Source organism: Scophthalmus maximus, chromosome 12 (genome assembly GCF_022379125.1).
Source record: "Scophthalmus maximus strain ysfricsl-2021 chromosome 12, ASM2237912v1, whole genome shotgun sequence".
NCBI lineage: Eukaryota > Metazoa > Chordata > Actinopteri > Pleuronectiformes > Scophthalmidae > Scophthalmus > Scophthalmus maximus.
This window is the reverse complement of record NC_061526.1, coordinates 7,674,855-7,702,500: the sequence shown is the minus strand read 5'-3', so window position 1 is coordinate 7,702,500 and position 27,646 is coordinate 7,674,855. Positions and strand designations below refer to the sequence as shown.

General features: G+C 45.0%; 1 protein-coding gene and 1 long non-coding RNA gene across 4 annotated transcripts in view; one reads left to right on the top strand and one right to left on the bottom strand.

The window, feature by feature from the left end:
• clcn5b (chloride channel, voltage-sensitive 5b) overlaps nt 1-17,692 on the top strand; it is a 22,709-nt gene extending 5,017 nt beyond the window's left edge. Inside the window, exons 1-16 of one of the 3 annotated variants that reach the window (XM_047336242.1) lie at nt 2,831-2,991; nt 4,450-4,634; nt 4,784-4,883; nt 5,008-5,195; nt 5,454-5,576; nt 5,980-6,186; nt 6,752-6,832; nt 7,720-7,954; nt 8,031-8,206; nt 8,417-8,557; nt 9,479-9,665; nt 11,383-11,525; nt 12,299-12,448; nt 12,823-12,928; nt 13,472-13,688; nt 15,832-17,692. In XM_047336242.1, coding sequence (XP_047192198.1) covers nt 2,937-2,991; nt 4,450-4,634; nt 4,784-4,883; nt 5,008-5,195; nt 5,454-5,576; nt 5,980-6,186; nt 6,752-6,832; nt 7,720-7,954; nt 8,031-8,206; nt 8,417-8,557; nt 9,479-9,665; nt 11,383-11,525; nt 12,299-12,448; nt 12,823-12,928; nt 13,472-13,688; nt 15,832-15,922 — 2,385 coding nt within the window. In that variant the 5' untranslated portion in view covers nt 2,831-2,936 and the 3' untranslated portion in view covers nt 15,923-17,692. Of the gene's footprint in view, nt 1-2,830; nt 2,992-4,449; nt 4,635-4,783; nt 4,884-5,007; nt 5,196-5,453; nt 5,577-5,979; nt 6,187-6,751; nt 6,833-7,719; nt 7,955-8,030; nt 8,207-8,416; nt 8,558-9,478; nt 9,666-11,382; nt 11,526-12,298; nt 12,449-12,822; nt 12,929-13,471; nt 13,689-15,831 lie in introns of those variants that run through there. The other 2 variants (XM_035606284.2, XM_047336241.1) reach the window with 2 other exon arrangements.
• On the bottom strand, nt 16,316-21,963 carry LOC118285684. Its single transcript, XR_004785211.2, has 3 exons — nt 21,352-21,963; nt 19,094-21,251; nt 16,316-18,097 (listed from the first exon to the last, which is right to left on the bottom strand). It is a non-coding gene; the product is annotated as an uncharacterized LOC118285684 (long non-coding RNA).
• Nucleotides 21,964-27,646: the final 5,683 nt, after the last annotated feature.

Here is a 27,646-nt window from a genome sequence, read left to right as displayed (position 1 = left end):
TATCGAGAATAAACTGTTTGGAAATTATTTTACAGCCTGTAGCAAAGTCCCGAAGGGCTCCACGAAATCATAAACAGAGGGAGATTCAAAAAAAGAAATGCGTCCATGGAAGAAGACTGGAACTCGTCCAACCTGGAGGATGAACGACTCCCTCGAAAAACCACACCAGGAAGAAAACTGGAAAATGTTTCCAGAGAGGGACTTCCCTACCACGATGACAAAGCGAAAAGAGACTCGCACGTCAGAATGAATTAGCTTTAATGGTTTAATGGATGATTTATATTTTAATATTTAAATCTATACGGTTTCTCACCCTTGTTTTTGTTTTCACAGATATTTTTTTAAATCCTTGGTCATATTGACATCATACGTCCTGTCAGAGGACTTTCTTCTTAAAAGCGTCCGGCGCCCGAACCGCTGGTGACAACAGGATGTAATGATTGACAGGGAGCGAGTGAGTCACAGCTCTGGTTACAGTACAGTGTGGTCAGACTCTTTTAAAAAATCGTATCGCAGTGTTTACTTCACCGGGTGTGAAACAGGAAAGACGGGAGGCCGCCATGTTTGGACGGCACGTTTTAGATTTTGGATTAAAGAAACACAGCAGACACCAGTGATGTCCTTTCTTTTGTTCAGTTCAGAGTCTTTTGAAGTGGTTTTCCTGTTGCATCATTCTAATATTTCAGTTTCTTTCTGCCATGCGGAAAAACTTTTATCTGGCGAAACATGACGCACATTGTGTCTTTAATTCAATTTTCCTCGGAGCCAGTAAATATGATTTAACAGGCGTGGATGTTAACGTTTACCAGAGAGGCTTGTTTGTCGTCTCACGGCGGGGGGCTCATGTGACAGGCCAGTTCCCATGGCAACCAGACCTCAGGAGTTCAAAGTTCAAACCACCCGCTGGAGACTGACCGTGCGTGCGTGCGTGTGAAGGCTGTGTGAAAATGAAAAAATTATAGTCGGCTAACACACACACACACACACACACACACACACACACACACACACTGACAGGGAGCGAGTGCTGAGCTCAGCAGGACGTTCCAGGCTGGAGAGTGTTGTTGCTTCAAGTCCTGTGTTTCTGACCGTTTTACGACCGGATCACTTTACTCAGTGAAATCCAGCTCGGATTGTTTCTGTTTTTTTTTGTTTTTTTTTGCGACAGTTTGAATGTTGCCACCGGTTTGTTCTGTAGTGTGTCTAGCTCACTCTTGAAGTCCGCACATTTTCCTGAACTTTGCCGGAAGTGGGGGCAAAGTCCGCAAATGTTGTTCCGGATATTTTCCAGAGAGTTTCCTGTAATCTCCCTGGTCACGGCGAGCGAGTGGGCGTGCTCCACACAGTCGCCTGAATGTTCTGGAAATGTTGTTGCCGTCTGACCCGGGCATCAATCCCTTAGCAACCACCGGGGATCAATCCCTTAGCAACCACCGGGGATCAATCCCTTAGCAACCAGATTCAACCCAGATCTGATTAATCACTTGGTTGCCGACTGCGACGTCACTGCCCGACTTCGGAATGAGTCCACTGATCCCAGTTGCGCTGATTCTTTAGTTTCCTCGCGCTCGATGGACGATTTGGAAACGAGGCAGCGTTTCCTCAGAAAAATCTCAAGAGTCTTCCTTCCATTTGCCCCGTCTCTTGTCGGTGTGATGTCCCAGCGACATCAGCAGTCACCAGGCAGACGCCTGCACATCAAGCTCAGTTGGTGATGCCCCCAAAATATATATATTGACCGATATATAGCTGTATCACAATTCTTTCACTCCCTAATATCGGCATCAGCATTAGCCCCCCAAAAATCTTTTCACAAGTTTTTTTTCCTGAGCCAGTCAAAACTAAAAGTTTGAAGAACAAAGATGCACAACTCCGCAGGATGAATGACTCGGCTGCTCATGTGGTTTTCACCAGACACCAAACACCGGAAGCGTCACTGGAGGTTTTGAATAACTGCCACAGTCCAAACCTTTCAGTGTCGGCACTCGCCACCGTCAAAAGAATTTCACCGTGGTTTCCTCATATCTCCTGTAAATATACAGTGATGTGTAACTCGTGGAGCTTTTGTGTACGGCCACGTTCCTCCTGAGGTCACAGCAGGGTCGGGATGACTGTGCTTTACATTCAGCTTCAATTCCAAAATCGTCAGTTCCAGTTTCTCTGAAACATTGAGGATCCCAGACTCTTATTAGACTCAGAGGTTTGGTTGGTGAACTAAATATGTTTCTCATACATCATATATATACATTGAAAGGGTTTTTATTGCCTGAGGGGACTGAAGAGAAAAAGAAAACACCCTGTTACGTAGCACTGTTTATCTACAGCCTCACTTCCTGACTACTATCAAGATCCCACAGGATTCAGCAGGTCAAAGACCTTCATAGACCTAAGCGACACGGTCAGGACCACGGATAACGTTTGTCAGTATATGATACGAAAAAGAAACGCTGACACCTGCAGGTCAGTTTGGTTTAGGCGTCTTACTATAGACTGGAGCGAAAATAATATGATTCAACAGCTTAAAACAGAAAAGAACAACCTATTTAAAAATATTTTTTCAAAATTTTAAGCTGGCCCCTATAATACAACGTGACTCTGGGTTTTCCAGTGACTTGATTGGTCATAGGTTACCATGGTGATTTACCCCGGTAAGAAGAGAACCAGCGTCGTAGAGTTTAACCTGAAGTTAGTAGTAGTACATACCTCACACACACACACACACACACTCTCTCTCAGCCTATCGTAAAACAGATCCCACCAGCTCTGCAAGTCGGCATCCACGATCGTCCAATCGTTACTCATTTCTCCGAGGCTGGTTGCCACTGAGGGCGGTGCTCCTGCCAGAGTCCAATTCCCTACAGGAGTTCAGAGGAGGGGAAAAGATTCCCAGTGTTTAGATGTTGATACTGAGTTTTGAGTTGGTCCAGGGATGAAAGATGGTCTGGCAGTTCTGGACTCGGCGGCTGGATGAGGAGGAGCTGGTTGAAAATGGTAAAGGAGCTTCTTTTGCTTTGTAGCTCTGCTCGCCTGCTCTGTCATGAATGAAAAGTCCATTTTAAAAAATTCTAGTTATCCTGCCGCCACCGGTTATACTCGAGTAACAGGATCATTGTATTTCCTCCACTGCAGCTACCTGTGTGTGTGTGTGTGTGTGTGTGTGTGTCTTCTGTTTCTGTTTCTGTTTCTGCTTCAATGTGTGTGTGTTTTAGATGGTGTTAAGTTTTATGGCTGCATGTGGCTTTGTTGTGTCCTCGGCTGATCATTTTCACTTTAACACCGCGGAGTTTAATGATTAAGACCAATTTACAAGCACCGAGTGGTGTGGTTAATGTTCCTGTGCTGCGGAGAAAACAAATCTGACTGCCGCCGCCTGGTGTGTGTGTGTGTGTGTGTGTGTGTGTGTGTGTGTGTGTGTGTGTGTGTGTGTGTGTGTGTGTGTGTGTGTGTGTGTGTGTGTGTGTGTGTGTGTGTGTGTGTGTGTGTGTGTGTGTGTGTGTGTGTGTGTGTGTGTGTGTGTGTGTGTGTGTGTGTGAGAGAGTGAGAGAGAGTGAGAGAGTGTGAGAGAGTGTGAGAGTGTGTGTAAGTAGCTGCATTTGACACTGAGGTCAACAGCAACAGATTCATGATTTTTTCCAAACACTCTTATCTCTGTGTGTGTTTCCTATTTCATGCATGTGAGGGGTCACAGACCCTGTTATGTCCTCAAGGCTGAGGTCAAACTTACAAACCTGCCTCTGGTTTTCTTTTTGTTTTGTTCCAGTTATCCATTTTTCTAACTAGTCTGTGTTCCTCCTTGTGTATATTAAAGTGTGTGTATATATTTAAGTGTCCGTGTCCTCGCAGCCTTAGCCACAAATCCCTGTACGCTGCATCTTCTCAAGGCCTCAGCCCTGCTTTGTTTTGGCTGTCACGAATAATTTGAGGGGGCAAATCCATCCTAAAGAAAAAAAAGGGCTCACGATTTATCGTTCAGAGGGGAAAAAATATATCCTGTTGTATACTGTTAACCTAATGACCGGGCAAAGACATAAGACCTGTCTAGTTGTAATAGAAAAAGTTACATTTTACACGTTGGGTTTTTCTTGCTTCCTGTCGTCTCGGTGACAGAGAACATTTTATTTATTTACACCCGGAATGTGTAAAACCGGTCGAACCAGTCAGCTCTGGTCTGTAAGTGAGGACACTTTTGTTTTAATGCATTGCAGCAAATCGTGTTGGAAAGTGAGACGGATGTTTGTGAAGGGAATTCTCATGTGTGAATGATTGGCTGATGGAGGAAGGATATTATATATATATATATATATATATATATATATATATATATACACATACATATAAGAACCACATGGTTGCAAACAAGATGTCGGCGTTTGCGTGTTGACGACATTATTGCACATCTAACATGTGTTTCCCTCTCTCTCTCTTGTCTCCCTCTTCCTCTTCTTCCAGGAGGTTACGAGGTGCATGCCGGAGGCGGTGGGGGCGTCGCCAGAGCAGCCGGCGTGAATGGTACCGGCCCCAGTAAACTGGTGGACCCGCTGGAGGACCTCCTGCCCGGAGTGGGCACGTACGAAGACTTCAACACCATCGACTGGGTCCGAGAGAAGAGCAAGGACCGCGACCGACACCGAGAGGTGCGAGGGCAAAGTGCCGTATTGCTTATTGTACTTATTATACTGTCTGAAGCAGCAACATGGACAGAATCCTATGGCATGACAATATGATTTAATACAGGATGTAAAATAAATCACCGTGATGATGATGATGTTCTGTTTCCGTCCAGATCACCAATAAGAGCCGTCGGTCGACCGTGGATCTGCTGATCAGCGTCAGCGATGCCTTCTCCGGGTGGCTGCTCATGCTGCTGGTGGGACTCATGTCAGGTAACACACACGTACACATCATCTCCACACAAACAATATTTAATCAACCTATGATGTTTCTGCTCACTCTCTTCTTCTTCTTCTTCTTCTGTCCCGTCTCTCTCTCTCTGTGCCGTCGCTCCAGGCGCTCTCGCCGGCGGCATCGACATCGCCGCCCACTGGCTGACGGACATGAAGGAAGGCGTGTGTCTCATCGGCTTCTGGTTCAACCACGAGCACTGCTGCTGGAATTCCAACGAGACCACGTTCCAGGAGCGGGACCGCTGTCCGCAGTGGCAGAGCTGGGCGGAGCTCATCACGGGGACGCCGGAGGTCGGACACTCTTTCTTCTGCACAATTATTAATTTTACATTCAGCAGCCAAATGGTTGGTTTTTAAAAAAAATATATTAATATGCTTCATGGCTCCAAACAGTCACAGTTCCCATCATGCCACTGTTAACATGGTGCTTTGGTTCCCTCTCCTGGTTGAAAACTGTCATGACACCAAAGAAACAATACAAAGCTGATGTTTTCTATATTTATATAGAAATGATAAATCGTGTGTATTGTCTTTGTGTGTGCCCCGCAGGGTGCGTTTGCCTACATTGTGAACTATTTGATGTACATCTTCTGGGCGCTGCTCTTCGCCTTCCTGGCCGTCGCGCTGGTCCGGGCCTTTGCTCCGTACGCATGTGGCTCTGGAATACCGGAGGTGAGACCGCAATGCAAACACCATAACGTTTTTTTCTCTTATTTCTTCATCGTGTTAATTATGATTTTTCCTCACTCTACTTTAAAAAAAATTGATCACTTTAACTTTGAGAGATTGGCAGTTTAATTTTAATTTTATTTTATTATACAAACTTCCACCGTCTTTACTTTCCTTTCCCATTTCCATCAATATCTACTCTCGGAGTTACAATCCCCCTCCCCGAGCGTGAACCCTCACGTCAGAACGCAAACACTTCCTGATCCTCTGCACACACACACACACACACAAACACACACACACACACACACAAACACACACACACACACACACACACACACACACACACACACACACACACTCTTCTTCCTCTGCTCACACAAACACTTTTCACCTTCTCTCTCAGATTAAAACCATCCTGAGCGGCTTCATCATCCGCGGCTACCTGGGGAAGTGGACCCTCATCATCAAGACCATCACCCTGGTGCTGGCCGTCTCCTCGGGGCTCAGTCTGGGGAAGGAGGGCCCCCTGGTGCACGTGGCGTGCTGCTGCGCCAACATACTGTGTCACCTGTTCACCAAGTACCGGAAGAACGAGGCCAAGCGGCGAGAGGTACGAGCGAGGCGGTGAATTAAGAGGCGGAGTTTACTGTCGTCTATGAGAACCTGCGATTTGACAGACGTTATACAAGAAGCTTCATCTAAATCTTACTGATGGTTTTAATCAGTTTAGAAGGTTTTATTTCATTTTGTTTCTCCTTTGCAGCATTTTTACAGTAATTTTTATCAGTTTTTTCCTGTTATGAATGGATTTTATTCTCCTTTAATGCATTTTTACTTCACTGTAAATGTATGCGTGATCCTCAAACTCCTTTTTTTTTATTGTTTCCTGTCGTTTTGGCTTCAGTTCTTCTTCTTCTTTGATATATAAATGTTCAAATGTCCAATTCTTATTTTTAATCTGACCAGTCTGTTGCTCAGTAAATCTACTGACCGAAAGAACAATAATCCGCCAAACTCCCACGGCCACTAGAAAAAAACAGTTTTCTGCGATCGGTTGCGCCGTTCACTGAAACGTCAAATGTTTCTGACAGAGTGAAACAATAAACTCCCGTCATACTGTTTTTCGTCTGTTTCGTTCACTCAGATGTTTGTTTGCTGTTTTTCCCGTCTCGTAGGTTTTATCGGCGGCGGCAGCAGTCGGCGTGTCCGTGGCGTTCGGCGCACCCATCGGAGGAGTTCTCTTCAGCCTGGAAGAAGTGAGAGCGCGCGCACACACACACACACACACACACACAAACACACACACACACACACACACACACACACACACACACACACACACACACACACACACACACACACACACACACACACACACACAAACACACACAATCCCCTCGTCTGCGTCGACAGTATTTACACTGAGGTCGAGATCTCAGATAAGATCGGACGGCGACGTCTCTCTTGGCAACGTGAGACGTGAAATACAGCGATGCTTCAATTCCAATCAGATAATTTTATCGCGAGCAGGTGACTAAACAAATCCTGATTGATTTTTAATTGCTTTTCCACGTGTTGTTTGATTTTTCTTGACTTTGGGCATCGTCCTTCTTTCTTTTGGAATTATAAGCTTTGTAATCTCTCTTCAGTAAAAACCCACCCTGGGAATTTTTTTTGAGGGAGGATCGTAGCTTCCTTTCCTAAACACTATTCCTCCTGTGAGGAGTTATGAAAGGAGAGAAAATCTGGCTGCACTTACACAAGGCGTTTCTTTTCAGAATCAGAAAGATCTGTATTTTCATCATTCTCAGGTACAAGAGGTTTTAATTTGAAAATATAGATATATATAACCATGTAAATTAAAACAGGAAAAGCAACATAAAACAGTGGTAGCAAGAAACATTATAAAAACTTTTTTAAAAAAATGACAACAAATCCTCTTGACATATTATTGCCTTTTTTTCCTCTTAAGTAGATAAGATGGGAAGCGATGAATCTCCTTCTTATTGTAGCCGTCGCTGAAATACTTCCGGGTCACGTCACTTAGGAAGTCTGGAACCTTCCGAAAGCAAAGTAGACGACGTTGAGCTGGAACTGATCACTCGTATTCCCTCTCTTCCTTCTCTTCCTCCTCCTCCTCCAGGTGAGTTATTACTTCCCGCTGAAGACGCTGTGGCGCTCCTTCTTCGCCGCGCTCGTCGCCGCCTTCACGCTGCGCTCCATCAACCCGTTCGGCAACAGCCGCCTGGTGCTGTTCTACGTGGAGTTCCACGCTCCGTGGCACCTGGTGGAGCTGGCCCCCTTCATCCTGCTGGGCATATTCGGCGGCCTGTGGGGGGCGCTGTTCATCAGGGCCAACATCGCCTGGTGCAGGAGACGTGAGTGTGGATGCAGACTTCAGGACGTCAGACCTGGCGCCTTTCTCTTTCCTTATCGATCCGACTCTCGTCTCAGGTAAAACCACTCGCCTGGGTCACTACGCCGTCACGGAGGTGCTGGTGGTCGCCGCGGTGACCGCCCTGCTCGCCTTCCCCAACAGCTACACCAGGATGAGCGGCGCCGAGCTCATCTCCGAGCTGTTCAATGACTGCTCGCTGCTCGACTCCTCCCAGCTCTGCGGCTACAAACAGGTCCGCCGGCGTTTCTCTGTTCCTCCGTCCTTTTCCCCACCTCGTTTACATTTTGTCTGATTCCATCATAATCTCTGTGTTTATCTTTCCTGTCCTCCTGCTGCTCATGTCCACACACACACACACACACACACACACACACACACACACACACACACACACACACACACACACACACACACACACACACACACACACACCCACTTGCAGCCGGCCAACACGTCAGAAACAGGTGTTGGTAACAGCCTGGCGGACCGGCCGGCAGGGGAAGGCCTGTACACCGCTCTGTGGCAGCTGGCCTTGGCCTTAGTCTTCAAGATCTTGATCACCGTCATCACCTTTGGCATGAAGGTCGGTGAAACACCCACTCTCTCTCTCACACACACACACACACACACACACACACACACACACACACACAGTCGCTGCTGCGTCCCAGCTGCCTCAGACCTGATCCTGAAACCAGTGTCCTACTTTCAGTCTCTTAATCACCGCTCGTTCTTTTTGCCAGATGCAGCATCATTTAAAAAAACTCAAAAAAAAACGTTTTACGAGCTGATCCACTGCAACGTGACTCACCGTCATGTGGCTTCCTGCAGGAATCCAGTTGTAAAAGAGAAGAAGAAGAAGAAGAAAAAATAAAAAAAACCACTGTGGCTCTTTACGTGCAGATTAAAGGAGATTGTTCTCTGGACAAACTGATTATCACTTAATTACAGAGGCTTTAAACTGAGTCACAGTGAACTTCTCTCTGCCGCCTTTGGGCGTTGTTTTTAATTTACTTTTTATGGAACATGCTGTTTTTTCCAAACCGTCACTTGACATGATGAGGATCTTTGAACTCTGCAAGTCGTGTGTGTTTTAATTTGCTCAGCTGCACCGGCCAATAATTCATCTCCATCTTGTTGGTTTTTTTATTCTTTTTTGCAAATATGCTAAAGTAGCCTCAAATTCAGACCGAACTGCCATTGTTTCACTTAATAATTTCATCATTATTTTTATACATATATATCCTCTCGCTCATTATTGGATCGCAGTAAATCTTGACACCGATTGTGTCCTTCAAATTAAAATGTGTATATATATAAATCTTTATTTTTCAGTTCTAAAGCTTCAACAAAAAGTTGGACTACACGTGTGTGAATTGTGTAAGAAAAAATAACAAAAAACATGAATTTAATCTCTTTCATAAACACGTCATTTCAAACCATTTTTTTTTTTTTATAATCCAGATTTATTATCACATCCGTTAATCATTTTTGTGCCATGCAGGTTCCCTCCGGCCTCTTCATCCCCAGCATGGCCGTCGGCGCCATCGCCGGCCGCCTGCTGGGCGTCGGCATGGAGCAGCTGGCCTACTACCACCACGACTGGTTCATCTTCAAGGGCTGGTGCTCGCCGGGGGCGGACTGCATCACGCCGGGGCTCTACGCCATGGTCGGCGCCGCCGCGTGCTTAGGTGAGACAAAGGGATCCAAACCAGAAATGTTCCGACTGAACCCCCTGGGGGGCAGGACGAGCAGCTCCGCTCGGGCATTCAATCGGGAAGTTTCTGTTGCGGTATTCTTAGCATGTACAAAGTCTGGGAACACGCCAGAGGGTTTAAAAATACACGTTCGGCCTGATTTGGGAATGTCTCCGGGGGTCCCGGGGAGCAGATGGATGTGGTTTTGGAAGAGAAGGGACGTTGGGTCCACTCGGCTCAGATGCTTCCCAGGCCTTCAGGAGACTGTACAGTAGTTTTTGCCTTTGGAATTATGTTATTAAACTAGGTTATCCCCCTAAATTCATGATGCAAAACATACATTGAACACTGCAAAAGGAATAATCTGATCCTACGACTCGTTCAAATCTGTTAAACAAGTTTTCAAAGCGAAGCAACATGTTTCAAATATTTGATAAAATCAGATTTCCTGCTTTATTTGCTTTTGTTCCATGATATAGTCGCTCGTTTTAAAAAATAATGTTTTGAATCATGTTCGGTTCTTTTGGAAAATAAAATCACTGACGTTCGAAATTGTAAAACTCAGGAATTATTATTCCAACTATTATTGAATTATATCTTTCTGGAAGTTCTCAATAAATCGTTTTTTTTTTTAAAGAAGTATCTGCAGATCGTGAACTTTTCTTCGGCGTTACACGTTGGATATAAACGAGCACATTATTAACGGTTAGTAAATTTCTGACAGGAACTAAGTTTTGGGCTCTACCATCCCGTTCCTCGAGGTCGAGCTTTGTCACGCGGAGGAAATATATTATTTAAGTGTCAAAACAGAAGCTGCTGAGTTCACAAGGGATTCAACAGTATTCTTTCCTTTTTTTTGTTAATTTCCCTCTGAAGTTATTTAAAGTTTTCCAGCAGTTTTTTGCCCAGAGGCCGTTCGTGTCCCTGACTAAAATACAAAAAACTACTGTTATTATATCCGTCCATATTTAAATAGTTTTATATAGCTCGTGTTGCTGATCGCATCCCTCAAGGGAAAACTTGTTTTTCCTATTTATTATAGTTTAAATACTTTTTATGCACAAAAGTTGTTTTTTTTTATTGCCCATAAGCATTTCTTTGTTTTTAGGACTTTTATGTTTTTAATGTCTCTAGTAATTGGATTCCATGTCCGGACATTTTTATTACCGTGCATGTCGGCGCTACTGGAAGCAGGGAACTATTATTAACCCCTCGTCTGTGTGTGTGTGTGTGTGTGTGTGTAACAAGTGAATAAATATTACTCGGGAGTGTTTCTCTAAACTTTTGGAGCTGATTGGTCAAAAGTCAACGTCGACAAAGATGTGGTCGGAAAAATGTCACAAATAAGATTAGAGACACGACCCACACACAAAAAGTAGTATTGATATTATTACAATAATATACGACGGCGGCATGTCGCTTTGGTTTCCTGCCGCAAACATGCAACAGCACTTTGTGAACTGGATTTACAGTGGAACCACTGAGCTGAACTAAAACGTTTCCATGTACGGACGAGGGGGGGAAACACAGACCTCAAACTATCAGATTAAAAACGTCAAGTAATGAACTTCTCCGACCTGCAGCATTGTTTACAAGAACACGACTGCAGCAGTTCAACCCCATGGACCCAAAATCATAAACGCACTGTCGTAGATGTTTATCTTGACTCAAGTGTTCTGTGGCTGAGTTGATCTGACCTCTTCACCTCCAGGCGGCGTGACCCGCATGACGGTGTCGCTGGTCGTCATCATGTTCGAGCTGACCGGCGGGCTGGAGTACATCGTCCCGCTCATGGCCGCGACCATGACCAGCAAGTGGGTGGCGGACGCTTTCGGGAGAGAGGGAATCTACGAGGTGACGTGACGTGTTTCACGTGTCTGAGATCTGAATCTGAAATGTTTGTGTTTTTTTCAAAAAGGCTGAAAGTCTGAGTTCGGGCTGACGTTGTAACAATAATTCCTCATTTTTTGTTTCCCACTTTGGTCTGATGTGTTTTTTGGCAAACTTCCATCGGTAATCATACATTTCATACCCACATTCCCACATGGTTCCTCTCCAGATGAAAACATACACGCTCGAGTAAAAGTCGTGATGTGAGTTATTGTTTTAAAAAATATCAAGTTGGTTTTTTTTCTTTTTAATTTACAAATAACAGCCTTAAAAATAATTTTGACCGTATTTCAGTTACGTTCACACCAAACACAAAGCGCCATGTAAATCGCACGATGTTGGCCAATTGTTAATTGCATTGCATTTTACTTTCAAATCGGCATTTGGAAGTAAAGTTGCAAACCGCAACCAACTGAGCAACCGACAGGGAACACCGCCGGCGCACCGCCGATTCCATTTCCGGTTTCTGGCAGCGTCTGAATTCTGGCATTCTACATGAACGCAACGTATTCTAGACCGTTTTGTGCAACAACCGTAATTCGACACGACGTAGCAAACATGGAGACTCACAGAGGTCGAGTCCACCTCATGTCACTATATTTAACTCATTCAGAGTTGATTATACATAAATGAACACATAGATATAGACAATATATTCAACTTCTTTGAATAGGTTCTTCTAAATATTACACACTGTAGCTTGAATTTTGTCTTTTTTACTCGTCCGTGTCGTGCAGGCTCACATCCGGCTGAACGGTTACCCGTTCCTGGAGCCGAAGGAGGAGTTTGACCACAGCAGCCTGGCGGTGGACGTGATGAGGCCACGGAGGTCGGACCCCGCGCTCGCCATGCTCACGCAGGAGGGCATGACCGTCGGCGAGGTGGAGGTACAGTAACGGGCATTAATCACACATTGTACATCCAAACACACTGGAATGTATGAGAAAAAAATAAATACACTGTCATGTAGTAAGAAGTACATGTGGTTATGATGAAGAAAAAATGAGTGCAGGCATGGAAGCAAGATTAATAAACCTGTGAAAAGATGTTTATGTAAGATATGAGCGAGAGGCGCCTCGGGCCGTGTTATGAATTAATCTGCTCGAACGTAAACTGACGAAAAGGCGTTTACAAGATCTGAGGGCACGTTTGACACAAAGTGTAGTTCATACAAACTGTGGTTTATAATTTATTTTGTGGATGTTATTGCATGTACACTAACGTGTGTGTGTGTGTGTGTGTGTGTGTTATGTGTCCGCAGGCGCTGGTGGAGAGCACGCGCTACAGCGGTTTCCCTGTGGTCGTGTCCCAGGAGTCGCAGCGGCTCGTGGGTTTCGTGCTCAGACGAGACCTGCTAATATCCATAGGTCAGATGCTTGAAATGAACTGTATGTTATAAAAATGGTTTCAATATGTCAGTCGGAAAAAAAGGAAGGAAGAGCTGGAAAAATCCAGAAACGAAGATCAGGTGCCGAGGAAAAAAGATCTGGCTGTTAGAATTTAAAACTTCCTCGCCACCCAGGCGATCTACACCACAACACTTCCACTTTCCGCGGCGGAATTGTCCCGTCACGTCCTCGACCCAGAAGCCAAAGAATATTCCTGCTGTTGTGCATGTTGCTCCTGCCGCGATAGTCATATGTGAAACTGTAAACTCCAGGAAAAGTTTGGATATTTTCCGGAGTTCGCGTTTTGAAAAAAAAGAAGCTTTCGACACAAGATGCTGGAGCGACGTCTGAAAACTGCACATTGAAAAATCATTGAATAATCAGCCCGATCTGTAAGCATGCGTGTGTGTGTTGCTAGGCGACCGTTACACTAAAGAAGAATGATTCTTTTGTTTGTCGATGAAGTAAATCTAATTTTAAAGTACTAAACGTTCCCCACCTCTCTCCTCTCTCTCTTACCAGACAACGCCCGGAAGCGGCAGGATGGCGTCGTCAGCGCCTCGCAGGTGGTCTTCACCGAGCACGTTCCGCCCCACGCCGCCGACGGTCCGCCCCCCCTCCGCCTGCGGGGGATCATGGACCTGAGCCCCTTCACGGTCACCGACCACACGCCCATGGACATCACCGTGGACATCTTCAGGAAGCTGGGCCTACGCCAGTGTCTCGTCACGCACAACGGGTGAGAACCAAAACACATGTACACGTACACATTCAGAATTTAAAGAAAGCGATATAAGACGTGTAGAGGAGACGAGAGACGAGGACGACACTCCCACTCCTGTAGACGTTAAAGTGAGATAGGTTCAGAAGTGTCCGACGCGCCGCGGGTCGCCCCGCTGTCAGCTCGGGCGTTCAGGGGAAACGCGAGGGAGGATGACATGAAGAGTTAATGGAGGGGAGGTTCAGTCTGAGGATTAATATGTGAACTTTACTGAGACATGGAATCTGTCCGTCTGTTGACGTAATGACATTCCGGGCTTTTTCTCTCTCTCCGTAATGGAAAAAAAGCAGATGTTGCAGACGCAGGAAGAAGAAGAAGAAGAAGAAGAAGAAGAGCAGTTTCTCAAATTTTTCCTGCTGTGTTCTGTTTTTTGCCGTCGCTCGTAAAAATTCTCGAAACCGCGTCTTCAAAGTGACTCCCGGTGATTCCCAGCGATCGGAGCGTGATTGATCGACTGAGCGTCTCGTCCCCGATTGTTAATTTGTCTTCTGCTGAGGCCCGGGGAGCTTTTATCACGGGAGACAGGAAGTGCGAGACTGGAGGTGGTGGAGTCAGTTTGACAGGACGTCAGTGACGGGAGGGTTTAGTGGCTCGAAAAAGATCTTCGGGACGTGTGTGTGTGTGTGTGAAGTATTTCCTTATTCATCGGGGCCCGGACACCCGATGTTCTTCCCCCACATTCTCCATCTTCCCACACATTCTTGAATCATTCCTGACAACTCGCAAAACTTTTTGCGCAGACGCCCGGATCTTGTGAAAATATTCCATTTGTTTTATGGGTCTTGTATTGGCAAAATGGCTCGATTGCAGCCGCTAGCAGTTTCAAAAAAAAAAAAATCAAAGCTGTAACTTTGCCCCGGTTTTATGGAATTCTTCGTTCCAGGTCGTCATGTGAAAACCTCCCGCAAATATTCACCGAACCTTTCTTCTTCTGTCTGTGTGAAATCAAATCCATCACGAAAAACTGCGTCCAGCGAGGGGAAACATCTCTCACACACAGTGACGTCTGTCAGACTCCATATCTGCCTTCTTGACGATTGATGATGGTGCGACACAAGGACAATGTTGCTGTATGTAATGTAAGCTTCAGACGAACCCGAAGAGAAAACAACCACAGAAGAGAATGAACCTCAAGTTCCAGTTGTTTTAGAATTTTGAGGTCTGACGTTGTCAAACTCAAGGAGTTTTATCGTTGTTATGGATATTTTCATGTTCTGTCAAACAACTAACACGCCGACGTGGTTTTCTCTTCCATCACTTTCTCTCCCTCGTCGTTTTGTGTGGATTATTTCTCTCTCCGCTGGAACTTTTTGTCATCGACATCGAGTTCTCTTCGAACCCGGCGGCTGCCGGGACGAACTCTGGTAAACAGACAGAATTTTAACAACTGGAATCAGAATCGTTCTGAAGCAGAAATCATAGATTCACAGATGTGGAGGGAACGTGTCGGGCAAACTCCGGAAAATGTTTTTTACGGAGTTTACGTCCGAAAACGACAGAATACGATGAGACTGTAAATCTTTAAAAATCTGCTCAAAAATATGTTCATATTTTTTAAAAAGGTTAAATCTTTACTTTATCAAATCATCTGGATCACCTTTTTTTACTGTCATTTCTGTAGTCCGTGAAACAAAAAGCTGCAGGCCAATATTTTATTGGGGATTTAATTAAAAATTTAGATTTAAACATTAAACCTTTAAATTCTTCTTGTTATAGGGTCTAACTTCAAAATTTTAAAAAGGTCATGCAAATGCTTCAATCTTCTGTCTTTTCAAGTCTCCACGTTTATTATGCCGGAGTTTCTTGGAATTCCTGCAAAAAACAAAACAAACCAAGACGCTGTTTTGAATTTGTCTTCAGCTCCACACGCCACAGGAAGTCGATTTTTCCTTTTTCTCATTCCAGACGCGTCCGAGGTGTCGACAGTAATCGTCTCTCGTGTGATCACTTTCCCCCTCCCCCTCCCCCGATCTCCCGCTCCCCCTTCCTCCTCTGTACGGAGCGTCGGGATGCCGGGGAACCGACCTTGGATTAGGGAATGTGCGATTCTGCTTCCTGTCACTGAAATAATCTTCTCTCTAACTGTCTGTGTTTCCTGCAGGAAGCTGCTGGGCATCATCACGAAGAAGGACATTCTGAAGCACATGGCGCACATCGCCAACAGAGACCCCGACTCCATCCTCTTCAACTGAGCCGCCTCCTCCTCTTCCTCCTCTGTGGACCAGACACCAGCACCATCTTCTTCTCTTTCCACTTTGAAAAGAAGCTGTGCAGAGAAAGTCAAGTAAGTGGAGCTCCATGTGCACAGGCGACCACAGAACAATGGAATATAATTTTTTTTGTTTTGTTTTGTTTTTTTGGTAAGTTGGAGACGTTTTTTTTCTGAAAGTGACCACTTGGAAAAAAGAAAAAAAAACAGTGACTCCTCCCGGTTTGACCCGGACGCCTGCGGGACGGATGCACACGAGGAAAGCTAGTCAATGGAATATTTCACATCTGCTTTTCTTGGGCTTTTTATTTTTTCTCTTCCTCCCTCTTGGAATTCTCAAAATTCTCTCCCCTCCATTTGTCTTTTTTTTTTTTTCTTCTTTTTTTTTTAAAGGAGGTGGGAAAAGATAATCCCGTTGTGGAGGAGGGGAGGAGGAGGAGGAGGAAGAGATGAAGGGAGGGTTGGGAATCTCCGTGCCTGTCTGCCCTCCGGCCGCCCCAGCGAGCACGGACACGGCGCTCCGAGCTGGGCTGATGGATGCTCCGACGCCTCCCTCCCCCCTCTTCCCTCCCCCTCCTCCTCCTCCTGTAGCTCCGGGCTGAAGGATTCCAGAGTGTGACAAGTGGATCTAATGCACACACACACTTACACTCCTTAACGACTTCATGGAAGCCTGGGAACTCTCCAGATTCTTCTTCTTTTTCTTTTTGTTGTCAGACGATTGACAGTTGTAAACTCCCACCTGGGAACGCTGCGGCTGTCGTCTCCGATCGGACAGTCATATTCCCAAATAAAACACATAGACAATGCTGCCTCATGGAAGGACGTGAACGTTCCTCGGCTCCTGTGGAAGGTTTAAAAAAAACAAATATATAAATATATATATATACATATATATATATATATATATAAGAAGGAGAGAATCATGACGTGGATTAATTTATGTTTATGTAAAAGAAAAAAATTGTTTGTTCCACTAAATTATTTCACTGACTTGAACGAGTGTTTTGTCTTTTCCTGGATCCTTGTCAGCTTTCTGTTCCTGCCTGTTCCTGGTTTTTTAATTAAACTTCAATATTCTCTTTGTTTTAAAGTACGAGAGTACTTTAAGTATCTGAAAACCAGGAAAACTGGAAACATCACAAATAATCATGAAAGAAAACGGCTGATTTGTCGAGGAATGAACCGGAAATAATCAAATTTAATAATTAGATTTGTTTAGTGAAATATCTGCAGCTTCTCCTTCTAGGGAGGGTTGGTTGGTTTGATGAAACAAAACAATCTGAATACGTCGCGCTCACAGACGAATGAGAAAGAAAGTCATCAGCATATTGATGAATAATAAAAAATGACTCAGATTTTAATCTGTGGCTTCACATGGAAAACTGTCGGTCCTCTTCCAAATATGACCAAGTCTGTAGAACTGTGATTCTACATGAATCAGATTGATTTTGATTTGATTTGATTTTGTTTTAGCATCTTTCAGCTCATCGTTCTTGGTTTACCAACGATTATTTTACAGTGTTGTTTCACTTACACTGATCATAATAATGTGACAAACAAGTAAAATAAAATTCAAATAAAATGTTTGTATACCAACTGATTAATAGATAATAATAAGTTAATGTCTGATAGATCCCAATATTGATATTTATTTTTTTGGTGGGGCAATGACAATTCTGATATCAGGGAGTAAAACATTTACATTTATGGACCTATATACAAAAGAAATAAAAAAAATTTGGCAACCATACCTAATCCCGACATCTCTGCTCAAGTTGAATGTTCCGACAAAGGACGGGCACATAATGGATCTCGTCCATTGTCGGTAAGGCTGTTTGGCAAATATTTTGATAATCTATTGATTGTGCCAGTCATTTTTTTACGTCAGATTTCTCATCATTATAAACTGAATATTTTTTGTGTTAATCAGGAAAAATAAAGACGTTTGAAGAAGCCAACTTCAAATCCCTCAACGTTCCCCGACATTCCGTAGAGAAATGACGACTTGTGATGATTCACTGTCCGCGTTGAGGGACGACCGGTCCAGACGACCCCGGGCTGGTTTGATGGGGGAGAGGGGGCGGGGTTTAACGGCGCGGTCGACGCATCGTCTCCGTCGGGTCGAGTCAGAGCTCGTCCTCTCGCCATATAATCTCTGTGAGAAGGAAAGTGTCTGTTTTACATATGGATTCAGTTGTTGCACTGAATTAACTCTGTGTGTGTGTGTGTGTGTGTGTGTGTGTGTGTGTGTGTGTGTGTGTGTGTGTGTGTGTGTGTGTGTGTGTGTGTGTGTGTGTGTGTGTGTGTGTGTGTGTGTGTGTGTGTGTGTGTGTGTGTGTGTGTGTGTGTGTGTGTGTGTGTGTGTGTGTGTGTGTGTGTGTGTGTGGGAACTTGAGCACCAGTGTAGCTGCTCAGTAATGACTCAGTATTCCTGAGCTCAGTTCCTGTGGCTGCGTCTTCACATGGGGCTCAAGTTACTGACCTGCTCGTGGCTTTTCACACCACACACGCACACACACACGCACACACCTGAAACACACACACATTTTCCTGAGCTGTATTTTCACACAGCGCTCTTATCTTTCTTTTCTTCTTCTCATATCCTGCTTTCCTGATTTTCTTTGAGTTTCTTTATGGCGTCGTTCCCGTTTTTGTTTTGTTTGTTGTTCTGTTTTCTGTGGGGTTTTTTCCCAGATCCAACTCGTACCCCTTTCTCTCTCTCTCTCTCTCTCTCTCTCTCTCCCTCGCTCCGATAGGCCGTCCCGTTCCCAGGCCTTTGTCCCGGTGCATATTACAAAGCGGCCAAAGCATTTGGATGTGGTAATCGGCCGATTGGAGGTGTCGTCCTACACCCTGAAGTGTCAACTCCTGTGCCTGTGTGTTTGTTTGGAGTTTCCCGAGGGCGAGCAAATACTTGAGAGCAAGCGCCGTGTGTGTGTGTGTGTGTGTGTGTGTGTGTGTGTGTGTGTGTGTGTGTGTGTGTGTGTGTGTGTGTGTGTGTGTGTGTGTGTGTGTGTGTGTGTGTGTGTGTGTGTGTGTGTGTGTGTGTGTGTGTGTGTGTGTGTGTGTGTGTGTGTGTGTGTGTGTGTGTGTGTGAAGGAATGCAACACAATCTGCTGCAGTGTGGCGTCTCCTCGCCTCTTGGCCTCACCTGAGGTTCCCGGGTGAACGTTCCCACAGCTCCGGTCGCAGCTCGTCACCATCACCTCCGCCGCCGCCGCTCATGTGACCGCTCAGTGAATCCAAACACGTTAATCAGGAAAAACTCTCTCCTGGTTTTTTGCTAATGAACCTCCAGGGTCCCAAAAAAGGAATCGCAGTGTGAACTGTGTCATTCTGACTCATCCACCAACACCAGATAATAATTCAAGTTTTTTTCTTTTTTGTCCCCATAGAAAATCTCCCGGGCGGCGGGTTTTGTTGCTCTACTGGCAACACGTTGCTCAAAGCCATTCGATCCGCTGTCGGTTTTGTCCACAAGTTCTGGCAATCAGGAAAAGAGAAACTGGACCTTTGACATTTTAAGAACCAGATCTCTCCCAGTGAGCCACGTCTGACGAGCCATCCCACAGTCATCACCCCTCTCCCAACTCGGTTTACGGGGAGGTCGAGAGCGGTTGACGTCCAATATCCAACATGCAATTTATTCTGATCTAAAACAGACAAAAGCAGCAAAATGTTCACGTCGAAGAGCCAGAATGTGATTCAATAAAGAGACAGAAGAGAAGACGCGGGGTGGAAACCGGTAAAAACTGTGAGCCAACCTGCTGTTTCTAACTGAAATAGTTCCCTGTGGTTTTTTTCCTGGTAGTTAATCAAAGCAAATCTTTCCAAACGATCCTGATCAAACTCCTGATTAAAGAAAGTGGAAGGAGCCGCGATTGGATCCAGAGCGTCACATTCCGAGCTCTGGGATCGATCTGGAATATTTCCCCGTCCCATATGAATCTCGGGGTGAGGATCAGGTCAGAGCGTCCGCCCGTGACGACGGCGACGACTTATCGCTTCATCTCCGGAGCCTCACGGAGGAGAAAAGAGAAGTGTAATCAGATTTGGTTTTCCTCCAGCTCCTTGTTTTCCGCTGCCTGTGATTTTCCTCCCGGGACAATGTGGAAACACCCTTTAAAGAAGTCATTGGGTGCGACGGAGTGCACTCCTTGTCCCCGGAGCGTCGGGATAATCCCACCGCTGCTCGCTCCGGCACCTTGTTTGACTTAACGCAACAGGTGTCAGACCTTTGACTCGCTCCACCACGTCCATCCCGTCACAGAGGCTTTTGCCTTCATCCCCCCGACGCACTCAGGAACGTCCATCTGGTGGCTTTTTGTCCCTCAAAACCAAAAACTGGGTTTAATATTAATGCTCTTTCATGTGGGCTGTCCTATAAATTCATTTTTCATGCAAAAGTCCTGCCACATGTCACATGTCCGTCAGTGTTACCGCGGTAAAGAGCGAAAAACAACTTCATCATCGGTGATTCAGCAGACGACCGTGCTGCATCTGCTCCAGAGGCTGGAATCACTCGTCAGCCTGATCCCAGGAAAACTGGGAAATCTGGAATGATTCGGACTCCGGGGACGTTAGTAGAACGCGAATGCTTCGTCTCACACCTGTGAAATTATGGATTGCATTTACATGCAGTGTTTTCCCAGTGGAAGCCTGTTATAAGGAAAAGCCTTACTGTAAGATAACATCAATAATTATGGGATATCTGTTTGGATTTTTTTACAGGTTTTTAAGTGTTTATGACGAAGCATATCTGAGAGAAATTTGGTGATTATTGATCGCTGCTTTAGCAATATTAAGTCACGTTAAGCTTTTTAGGACGTCCCCTGAATATTTTCAATGTGAAATCTGAATATTTTCAACCTGTAAATCTGAATTTATGTCAACCTGGCAATCAGATTATTTTCAACCTGGAAATCTGAATATTTTCAACCTGGATATCTGAACGGACCATTTTACTGATCCATCCCTAAAGGCAGCACGTACAGTTTGTCTGGTAAAGATCAAGATTTACTGATAAAAACAAAGATTTTTTTAATTTTTTAAAATGATTTGATTCAACGTACAAACAGTCGCATCTAATCTTCTTATTCCGTTCAGTATCCGGGATCCAGATGTGGTTTAAAATCTCCCTAGCGACAGCAGACACGTTGTCTGCTGGAACAATCACAGGTGAGATGTTCCCCAGCGGCAGCAGCTGAATGCAAACGACCTCCCGTCACGATTTGAACCATTCCTCCAATCTGTTTTCCAGGATCGGCGGCAGCAGCGACGAGGAAGCTGATCGATCGGGAGCCACTTCACTGAAGGGTAAGAAAAGAATCAGAGTTGGAATCTTTGTGTGTTGCCAAATCCTGTCCGTGCAAAGGAATCTAATGAAGGAATTAATCAACTCCTCCGTACAGTAGATTGACGACTCCGTTGTTTGCCTTGGAACTGAAAAGCTTCCTGTCGGCGGATATCGGCAGTTTTCCAAAAGCTTAGGGCAATGTTTGTTTTGAATTTTCTCTCTCTCCCTCTCTGTCTCTCTCTCTTTAGCCAATCCATGGATTAGCAGCTTCCTCCGTTCGCTCTCATCCATCATTTGTTCGTCGCCTCATCAAATTGGCCTTTTCTTTCTTTCATTCCGAAACCCCGTCGACCAGTCGTGGTCGTCGTCTCTGAGACTCCGGCCTTTTCCACGTTCTCACTCCCAACGGGTCGTTTCCTTATTCGGCTTCCTGCGAAGAGAAAAAAAAAGAACCTTATCAAAAGGGCAGAGCGGTGTTTGTTGCCTCGCTGCAGGAGTATCGGCATTGTTTTCCGTGCCCGGCGAGGTATTCCGACCGCGCCGCTCCCAGACGTTCCCTTCACTCCCTCTTTCCAATGGCCGGTAGTCGGGGCAGCAGGGTCGAATCAGAAGTATTGTTCCTCCCAACTCTGTGTGTGTGTGTGTGTGTGTGTGTGTGTGTGTGTGTGTGTGTGTGTGTGTGTGTGTGTGTGTGTGTGTGTGTGTGTGTGTGTGTGTGTGTGTGTGTGTGTGTGTGTGTGTGTGTGTGTGTGTGTGTCTGTGTCTGTGTGTGTGTGTCAGGGTGAGCGCTTGTCTGGCCCCACTTAGTCTCTTCAGGAAGTTTTGGGTTTTTCTATGTGTGTGTGTGTGTGCGTGTTCTCTATGAAACTCATTTCCTCTGGTCGGTTCTTAGGAAAACAGAGGGTGCGTTGGGTAACGATACAGGAGACGCAGAGGGAGAACGGGAGCGCTGCTGTTGATATGACGGGTGTGCGGCGGCGTTATTATGATGGATGTGTGTGTGTGTGTGTGTGTGTGTGTGTGTGTGTGTGTGTGTGTGTGTGTGTCAGGAAGGGTGGTTCTGTATTGGTCGGGGGCAGGTTAAAATAACCAATAGGTTCTTTTGTTAACGCTCCTGTGGAAACAGCAGGTCACAGAGAAGATGATGAAGTGTTGAACATGACGTAGTTTCTGCGCCGGACTCTTTGCATTCTTAATTTCAAAATGAATGGTAATTACGATAAAAAGCGACGTCCAGTACCTATAAATATAAAAAAAAAACTTGTAAAGTCAGTCTCTTTTTGTTTCCTGCCGTAGTCGTTGTCGTTCATCTCTGCGCAAAAATACTTCACTTCCTGCAGATTGTACAGTAACTGGGTTTTGCGTTTGTTTTTTCTCTCCTACATATTTTCAGAACCATGAGTGTTTTAATGTTGTTTTTTTACAGTGAACTTACAGAAGGTCAAGTATATTTGAGATTTCGTGAACAGTTTCAACTTTAGTGAACTTTAACAAAGCAGATTTTTTATCCCATTCACGGCGACGACCTTTAAGAAGTGCAGCGTTTAAAACGTGTGAATAGAACTCAACAGCCCACGGACTGAAAAATCCCCTTCACATTCAGAATCAACATTTTGATTATGAGCACGAGCTACGAAGTTTTGAAACAATGTGTAATCACCTGTCGAAAGTTAATATGAAATCAACCTGGTCTTAAGAAAAACATGTATTTATCCGCGATGTCATTTAGAAATACTACACTACCCACAATCTTACAGTGCAACATCCATGTCTCTGATCGGCGGAACTCGCTGTTGCCATGGAAATGCTAACTACACCCGCGAAACTTCACGTTCGAATATTGATGTTATGTTAAACCTCGGAGCTCGGAATTACAGATGATTCTACCAAATTCAAGCAAGGAACGCAACATAAGGGTCACGGTGACCTTGACCTTGACCTTTGGACAACCAGAGCCGAATGAGTTTGTCCGTGAGTCCGAGTGGACGTTTATATCTGAACGTGACGTCGTGAAGACTTTGACAGGACGTTTCATTTGCCTGTGAATTCTTGAGACGCGCTTAAAAATTTTTTAAAAAGCGACGCGTCGTGTTCACCAAATAAACCGGTGAATATTTGTACCAAATGTGAAGAAAGCGGCTGGAGTTGCTCCTGAAACGAGGGAGGATCTGAAAAAACATCTGGCCTCTGCCGCTGGCCCGGAGAAGACGACGAGCGGCCGCAGCGGCAGCGTCGCTCCTTCCTCTGGGGAAATCTGTTTCCCCGTTCGACGCGCACATACACATGATGTAGATCAGAGTGACAGTGAGATGTATAAATTCACTGCAGGCCCTTAGCCTCCATATAACACCTGTTGCCAATACATCGGTTTATATGACTCGCCCCCGGCTCCGGTATTCACAGTTTTATTTTCAAGTCAAACAGAGCCGTTAAAAATGACTGATGGACATTTAACAGGCCGATGATTAAACGGTGCGTCCGTCGACCAGACGCTTCCTCCCCGAGGCCTCTCCTCACTAAACATTTTATTCGGGAACAAAGGAAAAATGGGAGGAATAAAAAGGCAGAGGTACATAATTATTTTAAGAGCGAAGGAACTACTCGTCCCATAATCCGTCGCAAACGACCTCCAACCGGCAGTTTAGCTTCTTCTCCATCACTTCATCATAGTATTGATATGATATGATAATAATCTTGTGGAGTATTACAGCATGTGTTGTGTGTATATAGTGTTCAACGATCGTAGAGCTTTTTTTTTTGGCCCATTTCTCAACTTTTCATGCCCTAATTATGACAACATACACTTATTACCTGTTATGAATTCCTTCACTACTGTATGTTAGAGTCGTTGTTGTTTGGTTATTTTAACCCGTTTAATTGCAAAATACTTTAAATAAACTGTAAGACAAATTTAAAAAGTTGGTCAATTAATATGTCTGGTGCGGACGTGAACGTTTTTTTCCGCTCCCTCTTTAGTTTTCTCTCTCTCGTGTGGCCATGAACCTTGGACTCGAGTTCTCCTGCCAAAAAGCCAAATTACAGTTTGCACAGGATCAGAAACTCCCGGGAGAACCTGCGTATTGAAAACATCATAATACGGAATGCAATTTGCGCTGGAATTCTTACTCGACAAATTGCAGACACGGTCGGATCCGCGCGGGGTGGAAGGAAAATCGCAGACAGCCTCTGCAATTACTGCAAACAACGTGACGGCAGAGCAGAGGTGAACCTCAAGTTCTTGGTTAACCTTTTGACCTGGCAAGCTGAGTACGGGCTCATTTGTTCCTGTTATAAAAGCTTCAGGGAATAATAGTTGCACTGTACGGTAAAAGAAAACAACGCACACACACACACACACACACACAGAGTGTAGTTGCGACGGCGCTTTGCGTCTGTGCTCGATCACCGCCGCTCGTTCCCAAACGACTCGATTACATTTAAAAGTCAGGTTCTTTTCAACTATTCAGGCAATCGTGATGTTTTGGAACCCGACGGCCCAAAAGAAAAAGGTCTCTGGTTCAGTGTAATTCATGAAACCGTCTCTCGACGGCGAAGAGCTCTGAAGCAGCGTTTAGCTGGAATCTCCCAAATGTCACGACCTCTAAGATCTGTCAACGGACACTTCTCTGAAAGACAATGCGTTGGAAACGTTCACAGAAAGGGTTTTAAAAATGAGGAGTTCAGGGGAAAAACAGCAGCAGTGTGAACAGTTTTCCTGTCCTCGCCTCCTCCAGGAGAATATTGAGCTCTCGAGGGGGGGGGGGGGGGGGGGGGGGGGGGGCGTTTGGATTCCAATTCCCAGCATCACTTGATTCATTAACCGAAACGTGTTCATCCTGCCGCAAACATTGTTTTTCACTTGGTCACGCTCGGATAAATAAATCAAAATCATAGAACATCGGGAAAACATGACGGTCGGAGGAACGACGTCAAGAATCTGGTCCTGATGATGATGATGATGTCACAGGGTAATTTCTACCGGCCCCAGCATGTTGTTGCCGGGCGGGAAACAAAGCAGCCCCTTTCGCTATTTAATAACCACAAGTTTCATTTAATTTAAAAAGAAATGTTATGGCAATTTTTTTCAATTCTTCCCAAAGCCTCAGATCTTTTCTTGGAGCTGCTGTGGAATCATAAAAACTTCCCAGCCGATCAGTGGAGCAGCCGGAGGAGCCACTGAAACACTTTTCCGTCGGGAAAATGGCGCTTCATGAGCAACAAACGAGGCAAGAATGTGATTAGATGAATTCAATTTAACCCGAAGAACGACGAGAAGGATTTCGTCCGCGTGTGAAACAAGAGTCTGCATTTCACACAGCAGTGTTAGTTTTTATTTTTTAATAGGTTGTGTTCAACATCTTTAATCGGGCTCCTTGCGTTTTTAGTGAGAAATTGTAAAGGTTCATTATAAAATTCATCAGTTCACATAACGATTATTATAACTTGACGAGCAAACCGGAGAAAACCAATCTTTTGGCTGTCCCAGGTTTCGTCCTCCTCCTCCTCCTCCTCCTCCTCCTCCTCCTCTTCCTCCTCCTCTCATCTCCCCCAAGAGAGAAGCGTTAGTGCCTCTTTTTTTCTTTTTGATGTTCCGGCTCACATGGTCGAGGCGGAATTCGTGAAAGCGAATAAACGTCTTCGTTGACAATAGCCAGACGGGAGCGGCCGGCGGGTTCATACAGTACCTGCACATAAATCGCGAGCTTTGGTTCTCCATCAGCGGGCGAGGTGAGATGGAATTTATTGTGTTCCCTCCCAGTTTTCCCTCCACTCCGGAGAACCTCTGTCAAGTGGACTGAGATCAGGTGATTGATCTGGTCGATAAAGTTCATCCATAAATAATCCAATGAAGCCCCGTAATCGTCTCTGGGCACTTTGAGGCACAGTTGCCTCAATGCACTGTAAACGAATTATTGGAGATAGTAATGTTTAGATCAACTAGAGATAATATTTCATATAAAGTGTTCAGTTCTGGACCTGGACTTTTGTTTGACATCATATAAACTCTCTGCAATCGCATCGGGAAGTTTTGCTCCTTTTTGTTTTTGAAAACACAGGATTTGATTTACAGTAGCTGTAAACAGACACTCGGAGGATCCGTCCTAAAGCTTCTTTTTTTTTTACTCTGCCTTGTTTTTCTTTGTCTCTCCGGCAGTGGCGAAGAGATGAGAACGCACATGGAAACCATTTGAACTGCTGTAAGCAATTAATTTACATCCACCATTGGGAGTTCTGCTTCGTACTAAGAAGAACAAATATATCGACGGAACCGCTGCCCAACAGTTGCTCACGTTGTGGATCCCTGGAGGTGTCCCACTGATTGGACAGTTCCAGCTGTCAATCACGCTGTCGGACAGGCCCACCAATACACACAAAATATTTGACTGACGTTATAAATCAGGTGAGAAGTAAGAGTCGCCCTCTGCAGGTCAGTACGCAGAATACAGGCTTCAGGCTCTTCAGGCGAGGCTTGATGTTCGTTCAGACATAACCAATATTTCACAAAACTAATGCTAATTTGTGGTGGGTTTTTTTCCCCTATTTGTCATATTTTAACCCTTCAGATTTAATTTGTGACACTCATATATATCATGAGTGTTTTCTCAAGCATTTAAAAATCCATTCTGACAAAATGAAGGTCTTATCTACTGTACACGCTGAAGTAAAGTGTCCATAATGTTCCTGAGGCGATACTTGTATACTCTAATGTAAAAACATGCAAAAATCAGAAATGCACATCCAGGCTAACTGGCATCGGGAGTCCACCTTCTCTTTGCCCACGACCTCAGTCACTGTAGCTCGACACGTACACAGGGAAAGTTCAGATATTTGTTTATTTTTCTTCGCAACAATGTGCTACACATATTCCCAGCTACACACAACTGTCCAGTACGAAAATCCGCTGCTCACACACCCACACACACCCACACACACACACACACACACACACACACACACACACACACACACACACACACACACACACCGCAGGGTTTTTCCCCAGCTGGTCCGGGGATTCGTTGCTGCTTATACATGTTGCTTTACCAATCGTCGCCGGACCGGTTGTCCAACAAACCTTGTGTTTGTTTTGTCTGGAGTGCAAGGAGAGAAGGATTAGTCTGAACATATAAAGAGATTCGAGTCTCGGTGTGTTTGACGTGGCTGAAATGAAGGGAAAAGCCCCCAAAAACAGAAACTTAACCGGGTGCATGACGAAACCCTGCAAAGAAAGAAAACAAAAAGAAAAGCAGCTAAAACAGCAATCACATACAAAATAAAATTTGCCTTCAATCTTGTTCTTTGCGCTTAAACAATCTCTGAGGATCTCTCGGGATAATCACAGCGAAGGCTTCGTACACAAACAGTGTGTGTGTGTGTGTGTGTGAGTTGGTGTGAACCGAGCCCTTT